Source organism: Rhinolophus sinicus, linkage group LG03 (assembly GCF_036562045.2).
Source record: "Rhinolophus sinicus isolate RSC01 linkage group LG03, ASM3656204v1, whole genome shotgun sequence".
NCBI classification, from domain to species: domain Eukaryota; kingdom Metazoa; phylum Chordata; class Mammalia; order Chiroptera; family Rhinolophidae; genus Rhinolophus; species Rhinolophus sinicus.
Window position 1 is genome coordinate 78,856,758 of NC_133753.1, and position 24,305 is coordinate 78,881,062.

General features: G+C 34.5%; 1 protein-coding gene across 4 annotated transcripts in view; it reads right to left on the reverse strand.

Annotated features, from left to right (window-relative positions):
- The window catches only part of HEATR5A (HEAT repeat containing 5A), a 90,985-nt gene that overhangs the window by 60,680 nt on the left and 6,000 nt on the right, over positions 1-24,305 (reverse strand). For 3 of the 4 annotated variants that reach the window (XM_019754541.2, XM_019754543.2, XM_019754542.2), the window contains exons 2-10: positions 17,001-17,184; positions 15,497-15,708; positions 14,591-14,699; positions 12,117-12,266; positions 10,765-10,939; positions 5,204-5,364; positions 3,704-3,956; positions 2,930-3,085; positions 1,284-1,534 (exon numbers count right to left, since the gene is read on the reverse strand). In XM_019754541.2, the coding sequence (XP_019610100.2) occupies positions 1,284-1,534; positions 2,930-3,085; positions 3,704-3,956; positions 5,204-5,364; positions 10,765-10,939; positions 12,117-12,266; positions 14,591-14,699; positions 15,497-15,708; positions 17,001-17,126 (1,593 nt within the window). In that variant the 5' untranslated portion in view covers positions 17,127-17,184. The remainder of the gene's footprint in view (positions 1-1,283; positions 1,535-2,929; positions 3,086-3,703; positions 3,957-5,203; positions 5,365-10,764; positions 10,940-12,116; positions 12,267-14,590; positions 14,700-15,496; positions 15,709-17,000; positions 17,185-24,305) is intronic. The other variant, XM_019754544.2, reaches the window with a different exon arrangement.

Consider the following 24,305-nt stretch of genomic DNA (forward strand, 5'->3'; position numbering starts at 1 on the left):
CTTTCACTGTAAAACAGTATTCTCTGACAACTTACAATTCCTAGCTATTCACAAAGAAACAAAATTCCGACACTGCTTTGCCAATTTTAAGTTTTACATTTCATTAAAACTTTTTCTTACTCTGGGTGGTGAACACACCATGGGATTTATAGATGATGTAATACAGAATTGTACACCTGAAATCTATGTAATTATTACTAACAACTGTCACCCCAATAAATTAAAAAAAATTTTTTTCTTTAGTTCTCCTCAAAATTCTTTGTACATTAAAACTGGGTTATTTATTTACTAGGTTCTGTATCATTTATGTTTGAAAGTGCCATATTCAAAAGCACTAAATTTACTCAGAAAACCATATTTTTGGGTAGCAATGTAATTTGGGGAGGACTTTTTTTTTTTTTTTAGTATCACTATGAACTCATGGGGTTTTACATATTTATTGTGTTTCAATCCACTATTGCCATTATTATTATTATTATTATTTTTGATGCCTATATTAACTCATCTTTGATTACTTCCTTGCTTTCTGGCATGACAAGATAGTCCAGCCTTATATTATATTGTGCATTTCCTGCTCCAGACCTGGAACTAGTCATTCCTCCATGAAGCCCAATTTCCTTTTCAGTTGGAAATGGTATTGAGAGCCGTACTCTGGTCACCAGGGGTTACCACTTAGTGTCATTGCTTTTAAGTCTTTTCACTGGACAGAGGATATACATGTTTTAAAAAACAGGAATTATAACAGGAATTATAAGTTCATAGTAATATTTTCAACTCAAATTTAACATATGGGGCTTTTATTTTCTTGATTCTACAGCTGTGGCTCTTTTTTCAACATGGAAAATCCTGGTTCCTAAGAACATGAAGTTACTTTATCTTACTATATGTAATTTCAGAGTAATATCACTAATAGTGCCACTAACTATAAATTAAATGAAGTTTAAGATTTCTTTTGCAACTCTTATTTGTCCTTTACAATGCAATTTTAAATGTACTTCTATGGCAAAGCTAAATACATAGCAAAATAAAGCCTTGAGGAACAAATTCTGTTACTAAATGGAGCTATTGCTAACAGAAAGCACACTGTTTAAGTGTGGATAAGACATTATCTAACCATCCCTTCCTTTTTCACAGTAATTATGTTGGTAATATTTAATACTTAAGTAGTACAGCTGATCGCTCAGAAATGTGTCCTGCATGGTTCTGACTGGATGATACACAGGACTATGATGTTTGCAGGAAAAACTTACATCGTTATCGTATGTGCAGAATGGTATCATTACCTTGCCCTTTCCATGAGGAATTCCTAAAGGACAATGTTTCACTGCTCCCAACAAAGCTGCCACAGCAAAACTAAAGCCAGTCACTGCTTCGGGCGAAGACTTAAGTACAGTAAGCCGCTCGAGGCAGCGGTCTAAAAGAGGTGTTAGGTAAGAAGGCAATGCCACAGCAATACAGTGTAAACACCAGGCTGCTGCTAGTTGAACAGAAACGCTAGGGTGAACAATAACTGAAATGACACTGTCAAGAATGCCTGGAAAGACAAAAAAAACACAAACGACTTAGCTGCACGATAAAGCTCACTCAGCCATAAAATAGTCAAATGAATAAGTAGCCACATGGATATAATATATATTTTTATCAAAAGCTAACTCAGAATAAAAAATAGGTGATAAATAATTACAAATAACATTCTGTATCCAAGATTTCTTCTAATATATACCATGAAAACTGGCTTAAATTGAGTCAGTACACAAAAGAAAAATTTTATTTCCTAAATAAGACAACGTTTTGCTTACTTTTTCTTGAGATCACTGTTAATGGTACTAGCACTTACAAATTGTTAATAAATAACAAAAGCACTGAGAAGAAATGTTATACTTTGCTCCATTCTGTTTTTAAATCCCTTCTGGCACATTTATTTACATAATTAGTATACTTTCTATCTACCATATTGCTCTTATCTGAGAGCAAAATGTTAAACAAACTCAAGGATTTGCCAGGTACTATCTAACTATGAAGACTGGACTACCACTACCAGTAAGAAAAAAGTCTAAGGCAATTCAGCATACACCTGCATCAAAACATGTAACAGTTCATGTTGACTGCTACTTAAATAATATGTATGCTACTTAAATAGTATGTAATACAAACAAAATATAATGTAAAGCTTCAGTCCACAGGAAATGTGTACATCAAAGGACAAAAGCCATTAAAAATAATTTTTAAGTGATTAAATAAAAAGTCAGTCACAACAGACCCGATCCTGTATGATTCCATTTACAAGTAATGTCCAGTATAAGCAAATCCATAGAGAGCGAAAGTAAATTGGTGGTTATCAGGGGCTACGGGAAAGGGAAATGGTGTGTGCCTGCTAATGGGTGCAGGAATTTTGGGGATGATGAAAACATTCTGAAATTAGATACTGCTGGTATTAGATACTCTGTTAATATACCAGAACCACCAAATTGTATACTTGAAAAGGGTGAACTTTACATGATGTGAATTATCTCTCAAAGTGATTAAATAATTTTCAAAAAGAGAAAGCAAATAGAGATTGCTTGAAAAGACCTTTGAGGAAGTGAATTACTTGTAACATATAGAAATGAATGTTTTCACTGCAGATGAGAAATATGGATTCAGGTTTACTTCTCTGTTTTTTCATTATCTTAATTATTTCCAGAAAGGGGGCTTAGAGGATAGGGGAGAGATGCAGAGAACTACCTTAAGTTGCAAAAGCAAAACAATCCTCATATACATACTTATTTTTAATAATCTTGATCATATATATTCCACAAAACATCTCTAACATATCTATAGTGGAATCTATAATAACTAAGCTATGTGAGGGAGATTTCCTTCCTTGGAAAACAGTTGCGTAGAGTAAAAGTAAAAACGAGGTATTCAAACAAGTCACAACAACAGATACCTGTACTTGAATCCTGCAGCAAAGGCGCAGCTGTGGTGCCGAGACTGTGAATGAGATTCCCAAGTTCTTGTAAAGCACATATCAGCATATGCTGGCTGGCTGCTACATCTGTGGAGCCAAGCCGGGTTTCTAAATTACCATCACTCATCATGGCATCTGATAGAAGTAGAAGAATTAACTGCATCACTGCTTTATTAAAATATGTTATAGGGGTGAGTGTTAGGAGACGAAAAGCATAAAGGCAAAAATTAATACCTCCACTTGATCTGTATGAAACCCTATGGCACTAACTGAAATATTAAAAAAGGGACCTGCATCCACAAAGAACTGAACTAACATAAACGATTTGGTTCAAGCAACCTGACCAGAGATCCCTTATTACTCTTTTAGCAAGTGGCACTGAAAGGGAGAACTCATGGAAAACTAAAATAAATACTATAATTTTATTGATACACAAGCACAGCAGACTTAAAATGGTATAGGAGCTGAGATAAACTAATTCTTTCAAAAACAATGTATCAACTTCTATAGGAAGATTATGAATACTGATGAACTGTTATCACCAGCCTTTAAGATATGTACATATATATATAATAGTGATTACCAAGTTATAATAGGTAACTTATGTCTCATCTATATATTGACTACCCTAAAACAACTGATGTCTGTTACTAAAGAGTTTTTTATTTTAATATAGTAATGTAACAGTCTAGCTTTCCCAAAGGGACAATTCCTTTAGCACTATTAAAACAGATGGTCTGAACAGATCCATACCCACAACTTTCTTTAACTTCCAGACAGCCTGGCAAATATCCTTGGCAGCAGCAACTTGAGCCTTTTCTCCAAGGCTTCCTATAGTAGCTCGAAGGATAAATGAAACACAACGGCGACCGCAGACAGCATCAATCTGAGTTTGGGTGACTTTGGGGTGCGACTGTGACACAAGGCTTAGGACATGAGAAAGAAAGGTGGCAAAATTTCTCTCTAGCCATGCTCCTCCTAGTGTTGAAACAAATACCACATAAGCCTAAAAAAGAAAGGAGTTTTATCTTCACAATGAAATAATTTCAATTCTATATTAATATTTTCTCTTCCACAAAATATGCAAAATTTATTAGTATTTCTTTTACTCCTTCCTCATTTACAGCCATTTTAGCTATATAAGTGCAGTACTATTTTGTTTGTTTGTTTATTAAGCCAGAACTGAAGTCTGTAGTCTTTCAACTGAGATTTCATTTATGCTGCCTGTTTTATTTTGGTCAGACTGAAAAGTTTCAGGATCGTCAGCATAACCAGCTAATATGTAAAACGTGTCCCTGGCTTCTCTGAACAAAGAAATCAAGCTCTTTCATAACAAGCTCTTTCTGAACAAGAAAACCTAAATCAAACATGTGAACACATTGTAAGAATTAACTGGGTTCCAAAATCGTAACTCTAATAAGAGACTTTAGTTCTAGAAACCTGGAAGTTTATAGTGATGAATTCCTGCTCTTTATTTTCAAGAAAGTTAATGGTTTATCTTACTCCAGAGATACAAAGATAGTTGTCTATGTAATCTGTTTTTTGAAAACACATAGTTTACAATTATACTGGGACATTTTACATTTTCATGAAGTCTAATATACAGTATAAAACAATGAGGACATAGGTGAATTTAAAAAATACACATTTGCTTTGAACTGTAATAGCATTTAGAAAACAAGATAATTCAAGGAAAGAATGCAGAGACCTGTTTTGTTTTATTCTAATATGCTTTTCCCAGGGTTCAGATTTTTAAATTTTGTTTAGAACCAAGAATTTAAGCACTTAAGTAGATAACATGCTGTAATCTTTACTTAGGAGCTGAAACCATGTAAAATGGAAATACAATACTGTCCGTGGTGAATGATATGCACCTAACAGCTTAAACTTGAACTGTACAAGCACACAACGGAAACCATGTCAAACCACAGACAAATGAAAGCACGAGGTCTAGAAACAAATAAACAAAAATGTTTGTGTTTCAAAGAAAATAAACAAAAATATCCCATTATTAGGAACAGAAAAACATTGTGGGTTTTTAAGCCTATTTAGTTGGCTTTGTTTATGATAAGCAAGGTTCTCTTATTTGTAATTGAGCTTTTAAAAAGTGTTTTGGCCTTGTCATACATAGTTATAAATATAAGAGTATAAGTGATGACCTTGCATAGTATCACTTCTGCCTGGAGACAGATTCTAAAAGCTTCATGACAGGCCAGTGAGAATAATATTTAAATACTGATTTGTGATTCTAACCTGAGTAACTCCAACTCGAACATCCCGACTGACTGAACTGGTTCCTTTCAGCATATCACCACTGACTCGAAGAAATCCTGAACTCCCACGTAGAAACCCTGTTCCTAGTAATTCCAGAACTTCCTCCAGAGATACTCTGCGAACGTTTTGACGTGAGGTTGCTATAACAAAGAACAAAACAAAACATGTGATTCGTATTTTGCAGACTAAATTTTAATGCATGATCTTGACCAGAAAGTTAACTGAAATAAAAGCAAACTAAAAATCCAAACAAAATGCAAAATTTACAGAACATTACACACAAAGTCACACAAGGGTTCAGAGATCAAATAATGGACTCTGAAGTATCATGTCAATGACTTCTTAAAGTCTATGACACTGAGAGATTATGCCCTATTGCTCTTTTCCTCAAAGAAGTTAAAAGGCGAACGGTATTCTAAAACAAGGGAAAACATAAACTGCCCTAGCTCTCCATGAATAAAAATACAATGCTTTGAATTCTTTGAAATGCCAAAATCATAATTTTATTTTTCCAAATGCTCTACAACTCTTAACAAAACTTATATAAAGTAACCACCATGTCCTACTTCTAAAAGTTCTGAACTGTTCACCTGAAACTAACATAAAATAATATTGAATGTCAACTGTAACTGAAAAAAATTTAAAAAACATTCTCAACTGCAAGTACAACTTTTGTTATACCTCCAGTGTCTGAAGAAATCAAAGCTCAATATTACTAAAACTACTCAGTTGACCATTTGGCTATAATAATTAGGAGATTAGGGCAGAATGATTAAGACTATCTTCAGTCTGACATAGCTGAGTTTCTCCCTGTGAATATCTAGGGACTATTTCCTTAAAATAATAAAAAACAACCCATTTTCTCCATTTCATTCTTCTGAAAAAATGAGGTTAATGAACTCTGACCCGTTATTGATTTGAGTCATACATAGCGGAGAAATAAACTTCCATTAATCAAAGTTATAAACAAAAAAATCTAATCCTAAACCTCAAGAGGAGATAACCATTTGAAACAAACGAAAATCTATGCTGGCCTCTGGGAGAGAATATTAGTGAAGAGTACAAAATCCGCTCCCTCGTGGATCCTAAATTTTAGGAAGGGAGACAACAACAAATATAATACATGACTAAGCATATAGTATATAAGGCAGTGATGGAAAACAATGCAAAAAATAGGGCAGGTTAGGAATGCTAGGGGTGGGGGGAAAGTGTTGGGATTTTAAATAGAATAGTCAATGTAGCGTTAACTGAAAGGGTGACATTTGAACATAATTCTGTCATAAGTGAGGGAATCAGGCACGCAGATCTCTGCAGAAAACGTGTTCTAGACAGAGGAAATAGCTCACGCAAAAAAGCCTTAAGGAGGGATACGATCCCTAGTGAATTCAAGCAGAGCTCTGTGGACAGAGCAATGGATGGGGTCCAGTAGGCCAGGGTGTGAGGATGGGGAGAGCAGAAGACATAGGACCTTGTAGATCACTATGAGGATGTGAGTAAAGTGAGGTGCCAGTGGAGAACCCTGAGCAGAGGAGTGATACAATCGGTCACTCTGCTTCTATGCTGAGAGACTGCAGAGGGGGCCACAGGAACAAGTAGGGAGACCCATTAGGAGCAATTAGGTAATTCAAGCAAGAGGTGACGGTGGCTTAGATCAAAGTGGCTGCAGTAGAGGGGTGTCTGAATATACATACATAAGTATTTTTAAGTTTGTTATTAGAAAAACTTCAAAAGTACAAAAAAGCTGCAAGAATAGTAAAATAAATTCCCATCGCCTAGACTCACTATATTTCCCTTACCACTTTCTCATTTTTGAAGAATACATGGATGGTTGTTTTACAGAAGAGCCCTCAATTTGAGTTTGGCTAGTACTTCCTCAGAATTTTTGGCAGAAGAACTCCAGTAAGTAATGCTGGAAGCCTTCTTAATGCATATCAAATGGCACTGTCAGGCTTGGTGTCAGTCTGCCCCTGCATTGGTGACATTATCTTCGAACACCTGAATAAGATGTCTGCCAAGTTTTCCACTGTAAAATATCATTTTTCCCTTTGTAATTACCTGTGTGGTGATACTTTAAGATGGCATAAATATCCTACAATCCATCGCACTTTCATCCAAGAATCACTGAGGATTCCTACCCGCATATACTGTTACTATAATAATTCAAAAAAGGTCATTACCTAACAATCACTCTTTTTATTAGTTGGAATTCCACTGTAAAAAAAAGAGCTCTTCCTTCTCCTTTATTTACTTATTTTCAGTAAGTATGCACTTATTATCAGTTATCCATATACCCACAGATTCCTTTTTTATTTAATAGGCTATCAATTTGCTGTCATTACTAATTTTCCTTCTAATACTGTCCTGGATTTGACCAGTGGAAGTGTCTTTAGAAAACTGGCCAGCTCTTTACTTTTTGGCACAAGATGTTCCAAGATCATCTCTAGACTTTCCCTGCCCCAACCCCATAATTAGCCACTTCTCCAAGGAGTCCTGATTCTGGATATGTTTTAAGATTGTCAAGTAGAACAGCCATTTGGTGTGAGAGGGAAGAGTAAAGGGTGACTTTACAAATTTGGTTTGAACACCTGGAACGACAGAGTTGTCCTCAACTTAGATTAGCCAGGGTATGTGTCGGGGAGGGGAGGTCTTCACTTTAGGACAAGTTGATCGGAAACATCAAATAGATATCTAAATAGAGATGGCAAAGGGGCAGCTGGATATTCGTGTCTGGTGTCCAGGAGAGAAGTTTGAGCTAAAGATATAAATTCAGGAATTCCATGAAATACATATACATGGTATTTAAGCAATGAGACTGGATAAGATCACCAAGACACATGTAAAGAGCAGGAGACCAAGTAGTAGGTGATGGGCCTCTTCTATGGAAAGACAAGTAATCATCGAAGAAGACTGAACAGGAATTTCTAGTGAGGAGGAAGGAAAACCAAAGAAACTTTTTTGGACCATGAGGTCCTAGATGGTAAAAGAAAAGGATAAGAAGGATCAACTGAGTTAAATGTTGCTGAAAAGTCAAGTAAGAACCGAGAGCTGCCTGCTGGCTAAATATTAAAATATAAGCTCCAAAAGGGCAGGGGCTTTTATCTGTTTTGTTCAATAACATATCCCACATGCTCAGAACAGATCCTGGCCCATTATAAACACTCAATAAATATTATTTGTTGAATGAATAAATGAACGTGGAGGTCATTGGTGACCTTAACAAAAATAATTTCGGTGGAGTGATTTGGAGAAAATCCAAATTGAAGTGGGTTTGAAAGATATGGCAGGAGAGAAACTAAAGACAGTTTGAGTACCAGGAACTCTTCTGAGGAACTTTGCTGCAAATGGAGGAAGAGAAATGGGGTTCCAGCTGGCTAGGGAAGATACAAGAAAAAAGTTATTTTAAACAGAAGAAACAAAAGTATGTTTTTGGTAAATGATAATCTGATAGAGGGAAAAGTTGATGTAGGAGAGACTTCCTAGAGCAACGTTCTTCAGCAAGTGAGAGGATGAGCTCTAATATATGTTGAAAGTGTGGCTTTAATACAAGATGGGATGTTTCATCTTGAGTAACAGTGGGAAAATCAGAGTATATGGGTACAGATGCTAGAAGGTGTGAAGATGTGGTAGGGGAGCCTATGGAAGATAGGCCTAAAAATCAAAGTAAGATGGGGGAAGAAGGTATAAAATAGTCACTCAGGAAAGTGGGAGAGTGAACGGACTAGGAAAATATACATAGTATGTCTGCCAGTCACCATTAAGGACCTACTTGAGGCTCACGATCAAGAAGCAATTTTAAGAGATTACATATTTCCTGGCAACTTATCTCAATGTGAGGAGAATGTCATACTCAATTCCTGCTTTTTAAATGCACTGGCATAATATACCATCCATTTGAAGCCTGTTAGTTTTACTAAGAAAATCATTTCAGTTCATAATCTGCATATTGTGGCTGAATGTACAAACCCCCACTGCATGTTTTCCAAATTCTTAAGCAGTATGCTGCTAACCATTAATCCCCTACTTAAAAAAAAATCTATCATGACATCTACATCATTTTTTAGTTGTACAAAAATAAAAACTGAATTATAATGAAAGCTAGAACTTAGAGAGGCAAGATGAGAGAATTCCTCACAAAAGATTAGGCCAAAGATTTTTAGTGTAAGTGAAGCTGACTCTTCACTCTGTTTAGTCTGATTACAAAAATGCTGGTATCAGTTTAGTGCTATTATTGGAGGGTATACATTTAAATATTATTCACGTGTTATGCAGTTGTACATTTTTGCTTGTTTTTACTGCAACTGTGTGTGCTAATGCTAATGATACATTTAGAGAAATGTACAATTCCCATTTTCAAGAGAGTTTGATTAAACATGTCTTCTAATTTCAATTTCTTAGGTGGCTCAAGATTCAACTTCTTAAATGCCCTGAACAACTTTTTTTTTCTGGTCTGGGTTTTTTGTGGCTTCTCTTCACATCCATCCTTCCACCCTACCCCCTACTCTACCAGAAATTAGAAAGAATTACTGAATTACAAGATTAGAAGAACCACAATAAAAATAAAAAATTCTTATAAATTTTAAACTTATGGGTCTCATTAGAGAATCGGGACTGCACAGTTTGCTAGTGTTCCCCCGATGATTCTGATATGCTATACTCCCTGTCCAATCTCATCTCTGGTTGAGAGACGCTAGCATTAGAAAAAAACCCAGAATCCTCCTTTTAATAACAATAAACAATTTCTAGAGAAATTCTACTCAAACTGTAATGTGCATACAAACTATCTAGAAATCTTGTTAAAATGAGAATTTTGATTTATTAGGTTGGGTGGGGCCTGGGTTTCTGCATTTCTCATAAGCTCCCAGGTGATGCCAGAACTCCTGGTTTGCAGATGTTTGAGAAGGTTGTACAGAACAATCACATTTTCATTTGTGTGAGACTGTTTATTCTTTGGAGACAGAATAACAAAGCAAGCTTTCAATTATTCAGCAATGTTTTATATACACTGTAGATTAAACAGGCAAACTCACCTGTTTGCAAAAATACCCTATCCTTTCTCACTGACTAGAAGTGTATAAATGGGGAACAAAAACTAACACAAAGCAAATTGTCCAAATTAGTAAATTTCAAATATGTTATTTGCTCCCTTATATCAACCTAAAAAATGGCAAGCCAAATGTATGTAGTTAGATACATGATGCTTAAAAAAAATTCTCAAGATTTAGATCATCTGTCTTATTGGATAACAATTATCATTTATTTACAAAAAGCGAAACTAAGAACCCACAATGTATGGGAAGACAGTGACTGAATAAAGCAAATTTCTTCAAGAGTTCTTTCTTTCCCCCACTCAAATTTTTACTGAATTGTTTGAAAATGAAATCTTAGGACCTAGAGCAATGCTTACAAACTAAAATTGATTTATAAGATATTCTGCCTCTGTTAAAAAATAATAATGGGCAGCAGTAATGTTACATGTTTGTTTAAATCAACTGGGATAAAAATTACAGAAGACATTCTGAAAATAATTAGAACGAATTTACCTGCTCCTGGATGTTTAGAAATTATAGCTTTAGCCAACACTGTCCCTAGGAGCTTTGAAACTGAAATCCGCACGTCATAATTGGAACCTTCAAAGGACTTAAAACATAGTGTAGCCACACTGTCCAGGTCTGTAGTCCACATAAAGCTGGCTTCATTCTGAAGTTCAAGGAGGCACTATTCAAGCGGAAAAACAGAAATTAATGAAAAACAAAACATACCATATTTTGCCATGTATAATGTGCACTTTTTTGCCCAAATTTGTGAGATGACAATAAGGACGTACATTATACAAGGAGAGGACTAATTCCGTATCTGTATAAATGTTTTAAATTCTTTTATTTATGCTTATGAGTTAAAAGTATAATTCTAGAAATCAATGATGATATCCATATGCAAAATAATACCCTGGAATACGATAATTGGTTTTGTTGAACTTAAAATGAATTTTCAACGACAAAGAGTTCTTGGCCTTCTATGATGCGTTAATATCATAAATTTGTTACCGGTACATAAAATTTCTTGCAACTTGTACCTGTTCTTGTGTTTTGTAATTATTTGTTACATGAAAATTTCTTGTACCACAATAAAAAATAAATGCTAAAATTCCTTTATAATACAAAAAACAAGTAACTAAATGTAAACAAATAAAAATTTGAATTAAAAAATTAAAACAAAAGATTTTTTTCCTTGAAAGTTTGGGCCAAAAACACGGGTGTGCATTATATATGGGAGCGCATTATACACAGCAAAAGACAGTAAATATCAGGTTCAGATCTATGTTGTAGAAACTAACAAAATCTAACAAAAATAATACACAAGTCCAAAGTTTCTAAATAATTACAGGGACAACAAATGAATACTTATTACAAGTCATAAAAATTATATTATATAAAGAATGTGTCCACAAAGGGTGGGAGAAGGAGGCTGTGAAAAATGTCTTTAGAATCAATCTGTTGGCTATAAGCAATTCTGAGAATAATTCAAACACAAACAACGTTACTGCACTGTCTAACTATGTTAACAAGGCATGATAAAAACAAAATCTTACATGTGAATTTTAGTTTATACATTTATAGACAGGAAGCACAGTAGAGCAGAAGGAATACTTAGTCTGATAATTTGAACTCACTACCTTCCAACAATTTGCAGCTAACTACTTGAAGAATGTTGGGAAATTCATATAACTCTCTGGGCCTCCGTTTCCTTATATGTTAAAATGAGATAGTCCTAGTTGATTACCAAAGCTGCAGCTCTAAGATCATGTAGCTGTTACTATGGTTTTCACAGGGATAAACTGATTTAATTTTCTTTATATTAATGTTTAGAAATTCTGCATATTAGCCCATTTTACCTTTGCAGCAGCACAACGAACTGCCATGGACCTATCTGTTAAGCAGGATCTAGCAGCTTTATAAATATCCCTGTGGCAAGGTGTAGCAGCAGCTCCGAGTCCTTTCAATACATTTTGCAGACTCAACATAATCTCGTATCGACCTTGAGACTATCAAAGAGAAAAGAAAAAAAAAATCTACTGTGAAGAACAGCATTAAGCACTGAAATTTATCTCATAGAGAAATAGTCAGATTTTTGTACACTCTAAACAATCCATTCTGACATCATGAAACACTGATAAATAGCAACACAGTTGCTATTTTATAAAGTGTTTACTATCTGAAAACTGTTATTTGTATATACTACATTTCAACACAATACAAATTTCACAGGGTTGGTGTGAAGATTAAATTAAATCATATCAAAAGTGCATAGCACAAAGCTTGCATGTTGTTAAACAGTCAATAAATAGTTGCTATAAATGAGGTAACACGGTGAAATGCAGGGTCTGACAGCTACATTGACTGGTCAAATCTATTTCTTTACCTGTTAAATGGAGGTAATAGTACCCACATCTCAGGTTGTTCCTAGAATCAAAAGTTACCTCATGTAAAGCGCTTAGAACAGTGCCTGAAATACAGTAAATGCTCAACAGATTTTATACCTATTAGTACTTTATCATTTATTGGTCCACGCAGTTTAACTCACAGGTTAAAAATCTAGGCTTTAGGTTTTAAAAGACCTGGGTTTGATCTTGGCTCTGACTCTTAGTATCTATGTGCCTTTAAGTTGTTCTTCCTTATTTCTTCAACTATAAAACGAGAATAAGATGACCCACAAAGAGCCAGTGTGAAAAATAAATAAGCGCCTGTGGGGAAAACATTCACCACAGCCTGGCACATAATAAATACTCAAGAAATATAGCTGTTTGTATTACTGATGTTTTACTAAATGCCCCAAATGATTTCTAGATCCCAGGAAGCTAAGGCAATTGAAGGTAAGTTGGAGACAAAAATCCACATCAAGTATTATTTTCATAGTAATGTTATTAATTTATCTTTGTTCAAAGGAGCACAATAGTGACTAATTACAGGTGGACATAACAAAATGGGTTCTAATAGGAAACTTCTGAACTTTCTTTTGTCCCAATTTCAAATGTTGTGTATCACTGGTGGGTATGTATCAAAGGTGGGAATCCTTTTTGACATCTCCGAAACATGCTACCTGATCAAATAATTCATAATGGCAAAAAATAGTGAAGCAATAAAATAGTTAGCAATAGCTTAACATTTCTGAGACCTAAAGAGTAATCCTCTGTTAACCATGTGACCTAGAAAAGTATTATAGCTTGACTAATGGAGTCAGGCAGAATAAAAGTTTAAAGTGGCCATACCTCAGTGAGCAAAAGTTCTTACAGACATCTCTTTTCAAATGAAAGCATGTTTATGGATGTTAACAATCTTTCTTTTGAATCACATTCTTCAATCTTTTAGGAAACTACTGATGAGAAATGATCTGCTGAGTAGATTCTCTCACCACTTTTTGTTACAGACTTCACTTCTCCTTAAAGTTGTTAAATCAGCCACATTCTTGAAATTTAACATATTTTACATTTGAATTTTCCCATGTTTTATCTTGGTACATTTTAAAAAAAGGTATGTGTAACTAGCCAGCATTTTTATAATTAGTTCAGAGCTGTCTTCTAGACTGATTTTCTAAGTAAGAACAGGAACTGGTGTGATGTTTTCATAGTTAAAAGTGCTGAGGTATCCTTGAATATTACAGATCATAGATTTAAATTTTTGATATATAAACAAAAAAGCTTTTTGAAATTAAAACAAGCTTTAATTTCAAGCTAATTTCAAACTATAGTAAAGCTATAGTTTGCAAGAGGTTACAGTATCTTGGAAGTCAAAGAAGAGACAGCTGCAAAAACAAAGGGTGTTCCACAGTGGTAATGATGCCAACAAGTGAATGAGGCTACTAACGCTGAGAGTACACTCCTCTGGCAATTAAAAGGTCATCCAGATCCTGCTCAGACTTAGGTTCTCCATGCTTTTTCCCATCCTGATTATGTCCTTATTCCCTTCTGAGGCTGGTACAATACTAATCCATCCATTAGGTATACAGTAGTTACCAACTACGTATCTGGGTCCTTGGTGACAAACACTTGCTCTGGCACTACTTAGTAGAATCAAATGGAAAAGCTGACATGCGCAGAGGGAACAGAGATGGGCCTACCAGAGAAATATTTTAGTTTTGCCGATTTGGATTTGTCTGAATACACGAAATTATATTATCACATTATTACTTTTCTAATAAAAATTCAGTATACATGTGCCATAACACAGAAATATTTAATTTATGAATATATTTATACCTATATATACTTATGTATTCCTGTCATAGGTAAAGTTCTTTTATTGGCTCAAGAAACCATAAAACCTATAAAAATACTATTTTTATTCCTTGGTCGTACTTGTTGTTACTTACCTCTGCACTCTTCATAGCTTTAAGAATATTCCCCACTGTATCAGTAAAGGTGTTAGCCAATATTCTACCCAACTTCTTGTACAAGGAACCCAAACATACCACAGCAGCACTGAAACATTTAAATTAGAAATTAGCCATGAATGAAAAAACAAGAATAAAAAATACTTAGAATATGTAAAGGTGACTATTTAATTTTACTTTTAAAATTTCCCAGAATATACTCCAGAATTTTAAAAAGGTACTCGTATCTTTAATTAATCTAACTCTCAACCCAAAGATTCCATTCCCTCGAAATTTTTACATATTAATCAAAGAAGGTCTTAAAGATAAAAAATAAGAAAAACACGAAATAATGTTTTCATCAAGCTTGAAGTCTGAAAACTACTGGAAAATAAATTGTTATAAGCTAAAAATTAGATCAACGATAATTTCTATAAAATCACTATTGTGGAATCATACACAGCAAATGGACTTCTCTAAAATAACAGTTGATAAAATAAACTGAATATTATAAAGAAACTAAGCTGTTAATTTTAGCTTACAAGAGTATTTTTTTGTATTATTTATCATTAATTTTCACTATTAGTAACTAATAAACCAAAGAACATCCAAAACATGAAGAATTTAAAATATCTTTTTCTTAAACATTCAACTACTACAATTTTAGTGAGACAGTTTTCATTCCCAAATATAGATTTCAAATATGTCTAAAATATTTTTTTAAAGAACTGTTTCTCAGTCAACGGGAAAATGTCAGAATTTTTAAAAAGTCAGATTTTAAAAAAATGAATAAAACAATTTGTATTCAGTTTCAAAATAATTATCAAGTAGTTAAGGTTATTTATAAAAATGATACAACAAGGAAGCACTACTTTGTTTTATGTTCAGTTTTAATATTTAACTTACAGTTTAGTGGGAAGATAACTTGGAGAATCATCTTTACTACGAATAAGATCATTACATTTATCGATTGTCTCATAAACAGAGAATGTATCTCCGATACTATAAAGAATGCCTAGATTCTTAGCAAGGAGCTTGCGGGTAGGAGGCCCCGGGGAGCTGTTCAACAAAGATAGGAGCTGTTCAACAAGAGTCTTCTGTTTCTCCTTTACATCACTCTGGAAAGGAGGAGGGTAACAAAACAACAATTCAAAGTCAACATAATTACAACATAATCCTTTAACATTTTTCATATGTTTAAGAACTAAAAGGCTCTAGAAAAATGCAAAATTATTCTGACTAAAAATTGTAAATAAGTTAGTGGCATTGTCATCACATCACCTGAACAGGTAGTTTATTGTCCTGCTGGTATCTCCACAAAACATTCGGGGCAACAATATACTGGTGTGTCTGTGAACAAGGACAGGGGCTCTGTCTCATCCATATCTTTCTTCTTATGTGTGAAAAGTAGAGCAAATTTGTATTTCAATAGAGCTTCTTAGTTATTAAGCCTCCACCCCATATATATCTGCATATGCAGCGCTCTACAACCTATCACCAGAGATGACCTTGTAATGGTTACCTGTTTTACTCAGATCTTTTTCTTAATTTAGTGCAATTTTCTTTTTGCAAGCTTATGCAACTAAATGCCAATAATATTACTGCATTTTACTTGTCTGCTCTCTGAAAAAGGCATACAGACTATGATTACAGTGGTAATGGTATTCAGGGGTTCACTAAGACCTAACCTTCCACAAATAAGTATTTAATTTAGTGTACGGATTCTTGTCTTTTGTTAAATTCTAAATGTCTCCACGAACAGTACCTTTGCACCATTTTGGATTCCATATGGCATTGTTTTTATGTAGAAGCATATCCTTACTTTTAGGAGATGTATACAGAAGTCTTTAGAAGTAAAGTACCACCTCACATGGCTCAGTAAATTAATCGGTCAATCAACTATGGCAAAGTATTAACAACTGCTGAATGCAGATGAAGGGTATGAGTGATTAGTTTTCTTTTTTCAAACCCATCTCACAAGCTTTTAAGAGGGAATATGTTTATTCAAAGACTCTTCAATTCATATTCCCCTTTAAGAGTCCACAACTTTTTTTAAAGTGAAACTCCCATGACATTCAGCACTGTCCTGCACCAGGGCTTCACGTATATGGAGGTATACAAGGTGCAGAACATCATAAAAATAAAATCTAATACAATATAGTGTGTTGTTTAGCTTTTGATACATTTTTAAGTAACATAAAAAATACTGGCAAATTTCTTCCTGCTTTTTTGAACAGAACAAACTTCTTGTAACATTTCATTACACAGTCTTAATAATTATAAAGGTCTAACATTTGAAAGCTAACTTAGGTTATTCTGGACAGAATCAGAAAAGCGAACCAAGGAACTAAACATTACCAGGTACTTAAAAAAAACAGAAATAAAAAACAGTTGTTGCAATTATACCCACCCTGCTGGTTGCTAGCAAGAGCTTCTCCAAATATCTCAACCAATCAAAAATAAACTCTGCCTTCTGAACTTCACCTAGTTGATTGTACACTTCTTCATTCAGCAATAAGCTATGAGCTAATTCCATTCCTTGCAGAAAATTCTAACTGGTCACAATTCTTCTCATTAAACTTCAGTCAACACACCTATGGGGGGAAAAAAAAAGAAGAAAAAAAAATATATATATATATATAATAGAGGAAAATAACATTTTAAAAGGAGTGAAAAAGCAGGCAATCATAATACTGGAAATCTTACACATAAGAGCACAAAGCATAATTAAATGGAGACATTTTTTATAACAACTCTAGGGGTGAAGCTGGGAAAATCTCAATACTAAACACTTGTTTACACTGACACAAAATCCACCATTGTATCTGTACTCCTTTTTAGAGAGCAGACAGGCAAAACAGAGTAGCATCATTGACATTCATATGTAAAAACTTGCTAAACAGAAGAGACATTCCATTCAAATTATGAACATTTTAAGTTAGACTACTCAAATGTTAGATTTTCAGTTTTCCTTGTAGTAGAAAAATGGGTGATGAGTACACATTAACAAATGTCCAAATATCCGGACCTCCTACTAAAATTCTATAGTAAAACCTGACATCTCTGTGGGCCTTTGCTTAGGTACACACGTTCATTTACCTGGAGATCCAAACCAAGAGCAGAGGGACTCATTCCGTTAGCATCTGTTCCCCCAGCCTGAGGCTAGCAGATTTAAGAAGAGTCCCATCTCAACTAGTATAGTCTCCTTATCTTTGTGAGCCCTGTGGTGAAAGCAAACTCCTGTTTTTGAAGGCAGTTGGATGGACATTGTCCAGGGACTGTAGCAATAAAGATCCTATCTCTCTGACCCACATCCAATGTAGCCTTCACTTCTGTTGTAGCAAAAACTCAACTAAAGACAGAAGAGGTCTTGCTTTGTTTCTTTAAATTCATGAGCATCTCCTGGGCACACCCGAGTTCCTTTCCAGAACATGTACCTATATAACATATAAGCATGTGCATACATACACAGTCACATACACATTTATAAGACGGCACTGTGATTATGGAATTTCTTTTACTTTTAGGCAGTGCATGCTCAAGTATACAGCAGTAAAACAGCATGACGTCTGCAAATAATTTTCACATGGTTAACAGCTGAATGTAGGTGGTCGGTGAGTGATCATTTTACTATTCTTCAATTTTTCCGTATTTTTAAAACATCATGATAATAAGTTGGAAAAAATTAAGAAATTAAAAAAACACACAAGCTGGCTTTAAAAAAAAAAATTAGTACTACTTATAGGAGTGACAACTATTACCAAGAACATTAAACAACAGAGAAGGCACTATATATAATACATAAAAATAAGTACTCCTATTCATTAATGTATCTACACTACATTTGATACATTATAAATAAAACTCCAACTAAACAGAAACAGATCATTGGAACTGCACAGAAATACAGACAAACTGCTAGAGGTAATTAAACTAAAACATTTAAAACACAAAGTTCATATTCCCCTAAACAAATCTTAATCTTTTATAGAGGAGCCAGTAAGTGAAGATATATTAGAAAATCAGACACGGGGAAGGTTTTTCTTTCTTTCATTTTTTTTCTCCCAGAGAGTTTACTGGTTTGGTATAAAATTACCTAGAATATCAAATCATCACAATTATTATATAACTGAAAAGAGCCTCTTTAAAAGACACTATTCACAAACTTGTACCCTGTTAGCCAAATTGGGCCTGCAATGACTGTATGAGGAAAAATGAGTTACTAACATATAAACACAAGATTTTGCATGAAAATCTGGATCCATACCCCCATGCAGCAACAAATGGCTGAATCGAAGAGGAGCAGGCATTATCCAGGCCCCACTGCCACCTGCTGCCTTATTCATTTACATTATTTGCCAACTTCTAGGGGTATTTAAGTTTTCAACTTCTACTCCTTATCTTACTTGCATCCTCTGGCTTGGGCCAACATTCCAGATTCTGACTATGAATCTAGAATATTTTGCCTCAGAGGCCAAAAGACAGCTTTTATCAATCCACCACTGTCTCCTCAAGCCTGTGTGCAGCTTTAGCCATTAGGTTAATTTCAGAAAATGCCAATTTTAAGGAACAAGAATATAAACAGTGGTGTTAACAAATTTACTTTTACAGAGACAACATGAATTTTAGCTTGTTTAAAAAAAACTCTCGGGCGGCCGGATGGCTCAGTTGGTTAGAGCAGGAGCTGTTAACAACAAGGTTGCCGATTCGATTCCCACATGGGCCAGTGAACTGTGCCCTCCACAACTAGATTGAAAACAACAGCTTGAGCTTGGAGCTGAGCCACCGGTGGACGGCCGGTTGGCTCAGTGGTTAGAGCGCAGTGCTCATAACACCAAGGTCGTGGTTCAATCCCCACATGGGCCAGTGAGCTGCGCCCTCCACAACTAGATTGAAAAACAACTTGACATGGAGCTGATGGGTCCTGGAAAAACACACTGTTCTCTAATATTCCCCAATAAAACAAACAAACAAACAAACAAACAAACAAAAATAAGTCTCTCTTCCTTTCTTAATTATCAAAGTGAACTGACCAGAATATACACAATTAAGGACAAAGTTAATAAATGCTAGAAATACAGTTTCTGTAAGAAACCTACATAGTATATAGAAGGTGAAAAGCAAGTTTGTACTCAATATCTATGATTGTGAGGAGGGAAAAAAATAACCTCAGTATCAGAGAAAATTTCTTGTAACCACCAGGGCAAGTCAATATCCTATCTTAAGAATCAAATTACCTTTTTTAGAGGTCATTAATACAGCTGAAGAGGCATTTTTTTTCCTTAGGCAGCAGCAATATTGTGGTGTAAAATGAGCTATCAAGAAGCAAAATAGCTAATACAATGCAGTAATAAATAATTCAGTAAAAAGCTTGAGATCATAAGCAGGGCATAAAGTTATCTCCAATGCCCTCAATACATTCCTCATATAAATTACTCCTAAAAGAAGAGACAATTCACATTGCTAATCCCACATCTAAAACCCCCAAGTCTAAAATGCACTTGTGATCTCCACACACGCACTGTCAATAAGAAGCAAATGCCTTTTGCAAACAGATGTTCCTGCTCTTACCTGAGGGTTCACGTTATGACGACAACTACAAATGCAGTCAACCTATTGTACATTTTAATATAATTACAACCTATGTCTATATATACTTGAAGAATGCTTCTTTTTCTAACTTACCATTTTTATTTTTTGTTGAGATTACAAAGTGATTAGTTTATTAAAAATAAACATATGGCAATGTATTTTTCAAAGTACAGTTATATTTGAAAAAAATTTTCATAAAACTGCTGTTCCCACTGTAATGTCAGCTATTATTTCTGACAGAAGCTAATATTTATTCACCATTTACTATAGTCTAGGCACTACTCTAAATGCTTTATATTTTCTTAAATAATTCGCAAAACTGTCCATGAGGCAGCTATTTTTATTAGCCCTATTTTAAGATGAGGAAACTGAGGCATAATGAAGCTAAGACTTGGCCAGTCCTGATAGAATGTGTTAACATAATTTTCTCTATCTAGGGTTTATAGCCCTATTTTTGGTACAGATGGGAATATATGTTAAAATTTATGGGGGAAGAAACGTCTTCCTAATCTTTTTGGTCATTTCAGTTTCTTAAAATGATTTGTTACATCATTTTGTGGAGGTAAAAAGAGGAAAATCACAAATAATCAAAGAGAACACCAAACACGAAATAAGATATGTTTGTTGGATTGGTTTGTTAGTTTTCCTTTCCAGGACACAAAAAGACCAATTTACAAAATGAATAAGCCACTAAGCAGTAAATGGAACTAATTCCAGAATGTATCAAGTGCCTAAGTTTTTGAAATATGTCTCATACTTAAATTTCAATTATTTTTCTTAGGCTCTCACAACTCTGTAAGAGGTATCACAACAGCTTCAACTGAGCCTCCGGTCTTTAATTTCTCATTTTGTTCAAAAAGCATAAAATAAACCAAAACAAACCCTCTCAAGAATCTCCAACACTTCAGGAAACATACATAAACCTCAAAATCCAAACTTTTAAAAACAAACAAAAAAACCCCAACAACACCCCAACAAAAACAAAACAGTAATTAGCTTTAATCTAAAAAGAAGATGGATCATTTTATCCTGACCTAAGATTTCCTTTGACCTGTGATTCAGGCGTTCCAAAATTGTAGGTTACAAAACAGGAACTCACAAGTTACACAGAGGATTAGGTCATACTTAAGATATTACCTAAGGAGGGCTGACCCTGGTAGAAAGAAAATGAAGTCTTTTTGTTACTATACTTTAAATACCCCTAGTCCTAAAGTTGGTTTGCTGACACACTTAACCACTATACTTTACTGGTTTTAGGGTATTAGATATAGAAGCAAATGATTTGTAATTGTAGAGTTCTTTAATACAGTTTTATCTTGTGATTTAAAAACCATGTCTGTTTTTATTCCATCTTTGAATCTGAAATATCTTGCTTCTTTCTACAATAAACTCACTTTTAAAATTCAACTAAAAATAAAAAAATCACTCCCTTCCGGAATCCTTTCATGATTAATTCCCCTATTCTTGTACTGTCTCCTCTTGGTATAGCACTGTTTCCATTATTATATGTATGCTTTTAAAACAATGGTTGGCTTTTCTAGCCATCACTTAGACTGTGAGATGCTCCTGGTATTTTTCCAAATCATAATTCAAAAATCTTAACAATGATTATTAGAGTAGTAGCATTATGGGTAATGTTCTCTCCCTAATGTCCAAATTTTTAGGGATTTAAAAACTTTTCAAATGAAACCCTTAAAAATCAATAAACATCCTGTGACTGTATATGTATTAAATTACAACTAACATTCATTATTATTCAGCATCAGGGGTACAGTGCAGTGATCAGGCATCTACGTCATCCCTGCAGTGGTCTCCCTAATAAGACAAGTGCCCATCTGACACCATACAAAATCTTCACAACATTATTGATTATACTCCCCAAACTGTCTTTCACATGCCCGTGGCAATTTGGTGGTTACCGATTGTGCTTTCTAATCCCCTCACTTTTCCCTCATCCCCACCCCGCTCCCATCATACACAGTCTAAGTGATATATGGAGTACAGCATAAGGAAATAAGGAATATTTCCTGGAACTGTAACAGCTATATATGATGTCAGAGGGGTAGTTGATTGGAAGAGGGGGGGTTATCACTTTGTGAGGGATATAAATATCTAACTATTACATTGTTTTGTACACCTGAAACTAATAATTAAAAAAAAAGGAAAAAAACAACAACCATAAAATCTGTCTGCAGTAAAACGAAGTCATTCTTTTCCCTTTAAAAAAAATAAATAAACTAAATTTCTGTTAAATTCCTAACTTTTAAATTCACAATACCATTTGTCAGTATCATCTTGGTAACATCACAAATAGGGAGCACACATGTATAGCCTGCTGTATTCATGGCTGTGCCTTTCACCTTCCCAACTGCCTCCCAAATCACAAAATGACAATGGTAGTTATTCACAGAGCCAGGAACTTTCTAAGTGCTTAACTTGTATGGCTAATCATCACAAGGAAGGCATTAGCGGTCCCCATTTTATGGGTGAAGGAACTATTAAGATCCCAGTAAACAACAGAGGTAAGAAAAAACCCAGGTCTCCTTGACAAAGTTCATTCTCTTTCCTCAAGGCTAGGAAGTCTTTGGGGGGGGTGGGGGCGGATGACACCCAAAAGTCAATAGCCAGCATTTTTGACATTAAGGTGTAAGGGACATTTCAATTAAGAAAAAGGTGTAAGGGACAAAATGCGTGGAATAAACAGGACATGGAGGGAAGTATTACTTAATATTTGGGCTCGCTCTCTCTCCCTAGTCCCCCCTACATCTTTCCGTAAATCACAAAATTGGCTTCATCTCCCAACTCCTCCAAGGATAAGGGTCAATTAAAAAAGGAGTGTTGGGAGAACAGCAAAGAGAACAACCCAGATGAAGGTAAACTGTTAAAATTTAAGAAAGCTACTAAGCATATGAAAATAACAGACCTATAACAATATAGACAAGTAGGTTGTCAGCTCCGGTTGCTTTAAAAAAAATACCAAGGTCGAGCCTAAACCAACAGAATCAGAATCTCTGGAGGCTGGGGTGCTGTGATAAATGAACTTTTCACTTAATCCTCACATTACCACCATAAAATATGTACTAGCACTTAAATTGATAAATACTGAGACTAGATAACATAGATGATTTTAATAGCTGATTAGTGCCCACTACTCTCCCATAATTCATTTATGAAATACTTATTTTGATACTATTTTTAGAAAAGCTCATAGCTACTGAAACTGCTTGAGAAAACAGGAAAATGACAAAATTCAAACCTATGATATTATTTGGTATTAACTTAATCTTAGTGTAATTCTCTATAACAAACCTAAACATAAATTGGTATTTAGTTAATATTTTAAACCTTACGTGTATAATATGACATCAGCGCAGTAAGAATTTGTTTGAATGGTTCAAAATTACATGTACTTTAAATCTGTAAGTATAAAAGCATAAAAACTTTTATGGCCAATATTGAAATTCTAGAAAAGCTGACAGTTTTATAGTAACAGTACAAACAGGTTCAACTCTTTTGGAAAATACAGTGTATCAGAAGTCATAAAAATATCAAAACCATTTGAAAAAAGTATCCAGCTTTTGAAAAGTCATGCTAAAGAAAAAGGAAAGTATCAGAAGCATAAGGGTTGATTACAGCACTATAAAAGTGAAAACTGGAAACTTGCAAGTCCAATATTAGAGAAACGGTTCAAGTGTGACAGACATATTCAAAGAATATTAGGCTCATTAAAAATAGTAAGTATGAAAACTGTAAGTGCAGAAGTTTTACATGTTAAGAGAGCACCCCATAGGTAAAGCAGTGTTTCCTAAAGAGTGTTTTGCAGAACAAGAGCTCCAAAGAATGAGAATATATGCTGTGTGTGTGTGTGTGTGTGTGTGTGTGTGTGTGTGTGTGAATCTAAATCCGATTTCTTTTGCGAAATGCCAATCAACAGTTTTTCTTAGAGGGTCTCCAAACATACAATATGGTAATGTGTACTGTTTTCACTACAGACCTCTCCCCTATCTCTACCTTTCTTTGTTTTCTCCTGCTGGGAATCTTGTGAAATTAATGTTCTAGATTGATATTGACAATCTTTCAAATACTAATCATTAAAGACTACTGTAAATCAAAAATTTTTTTT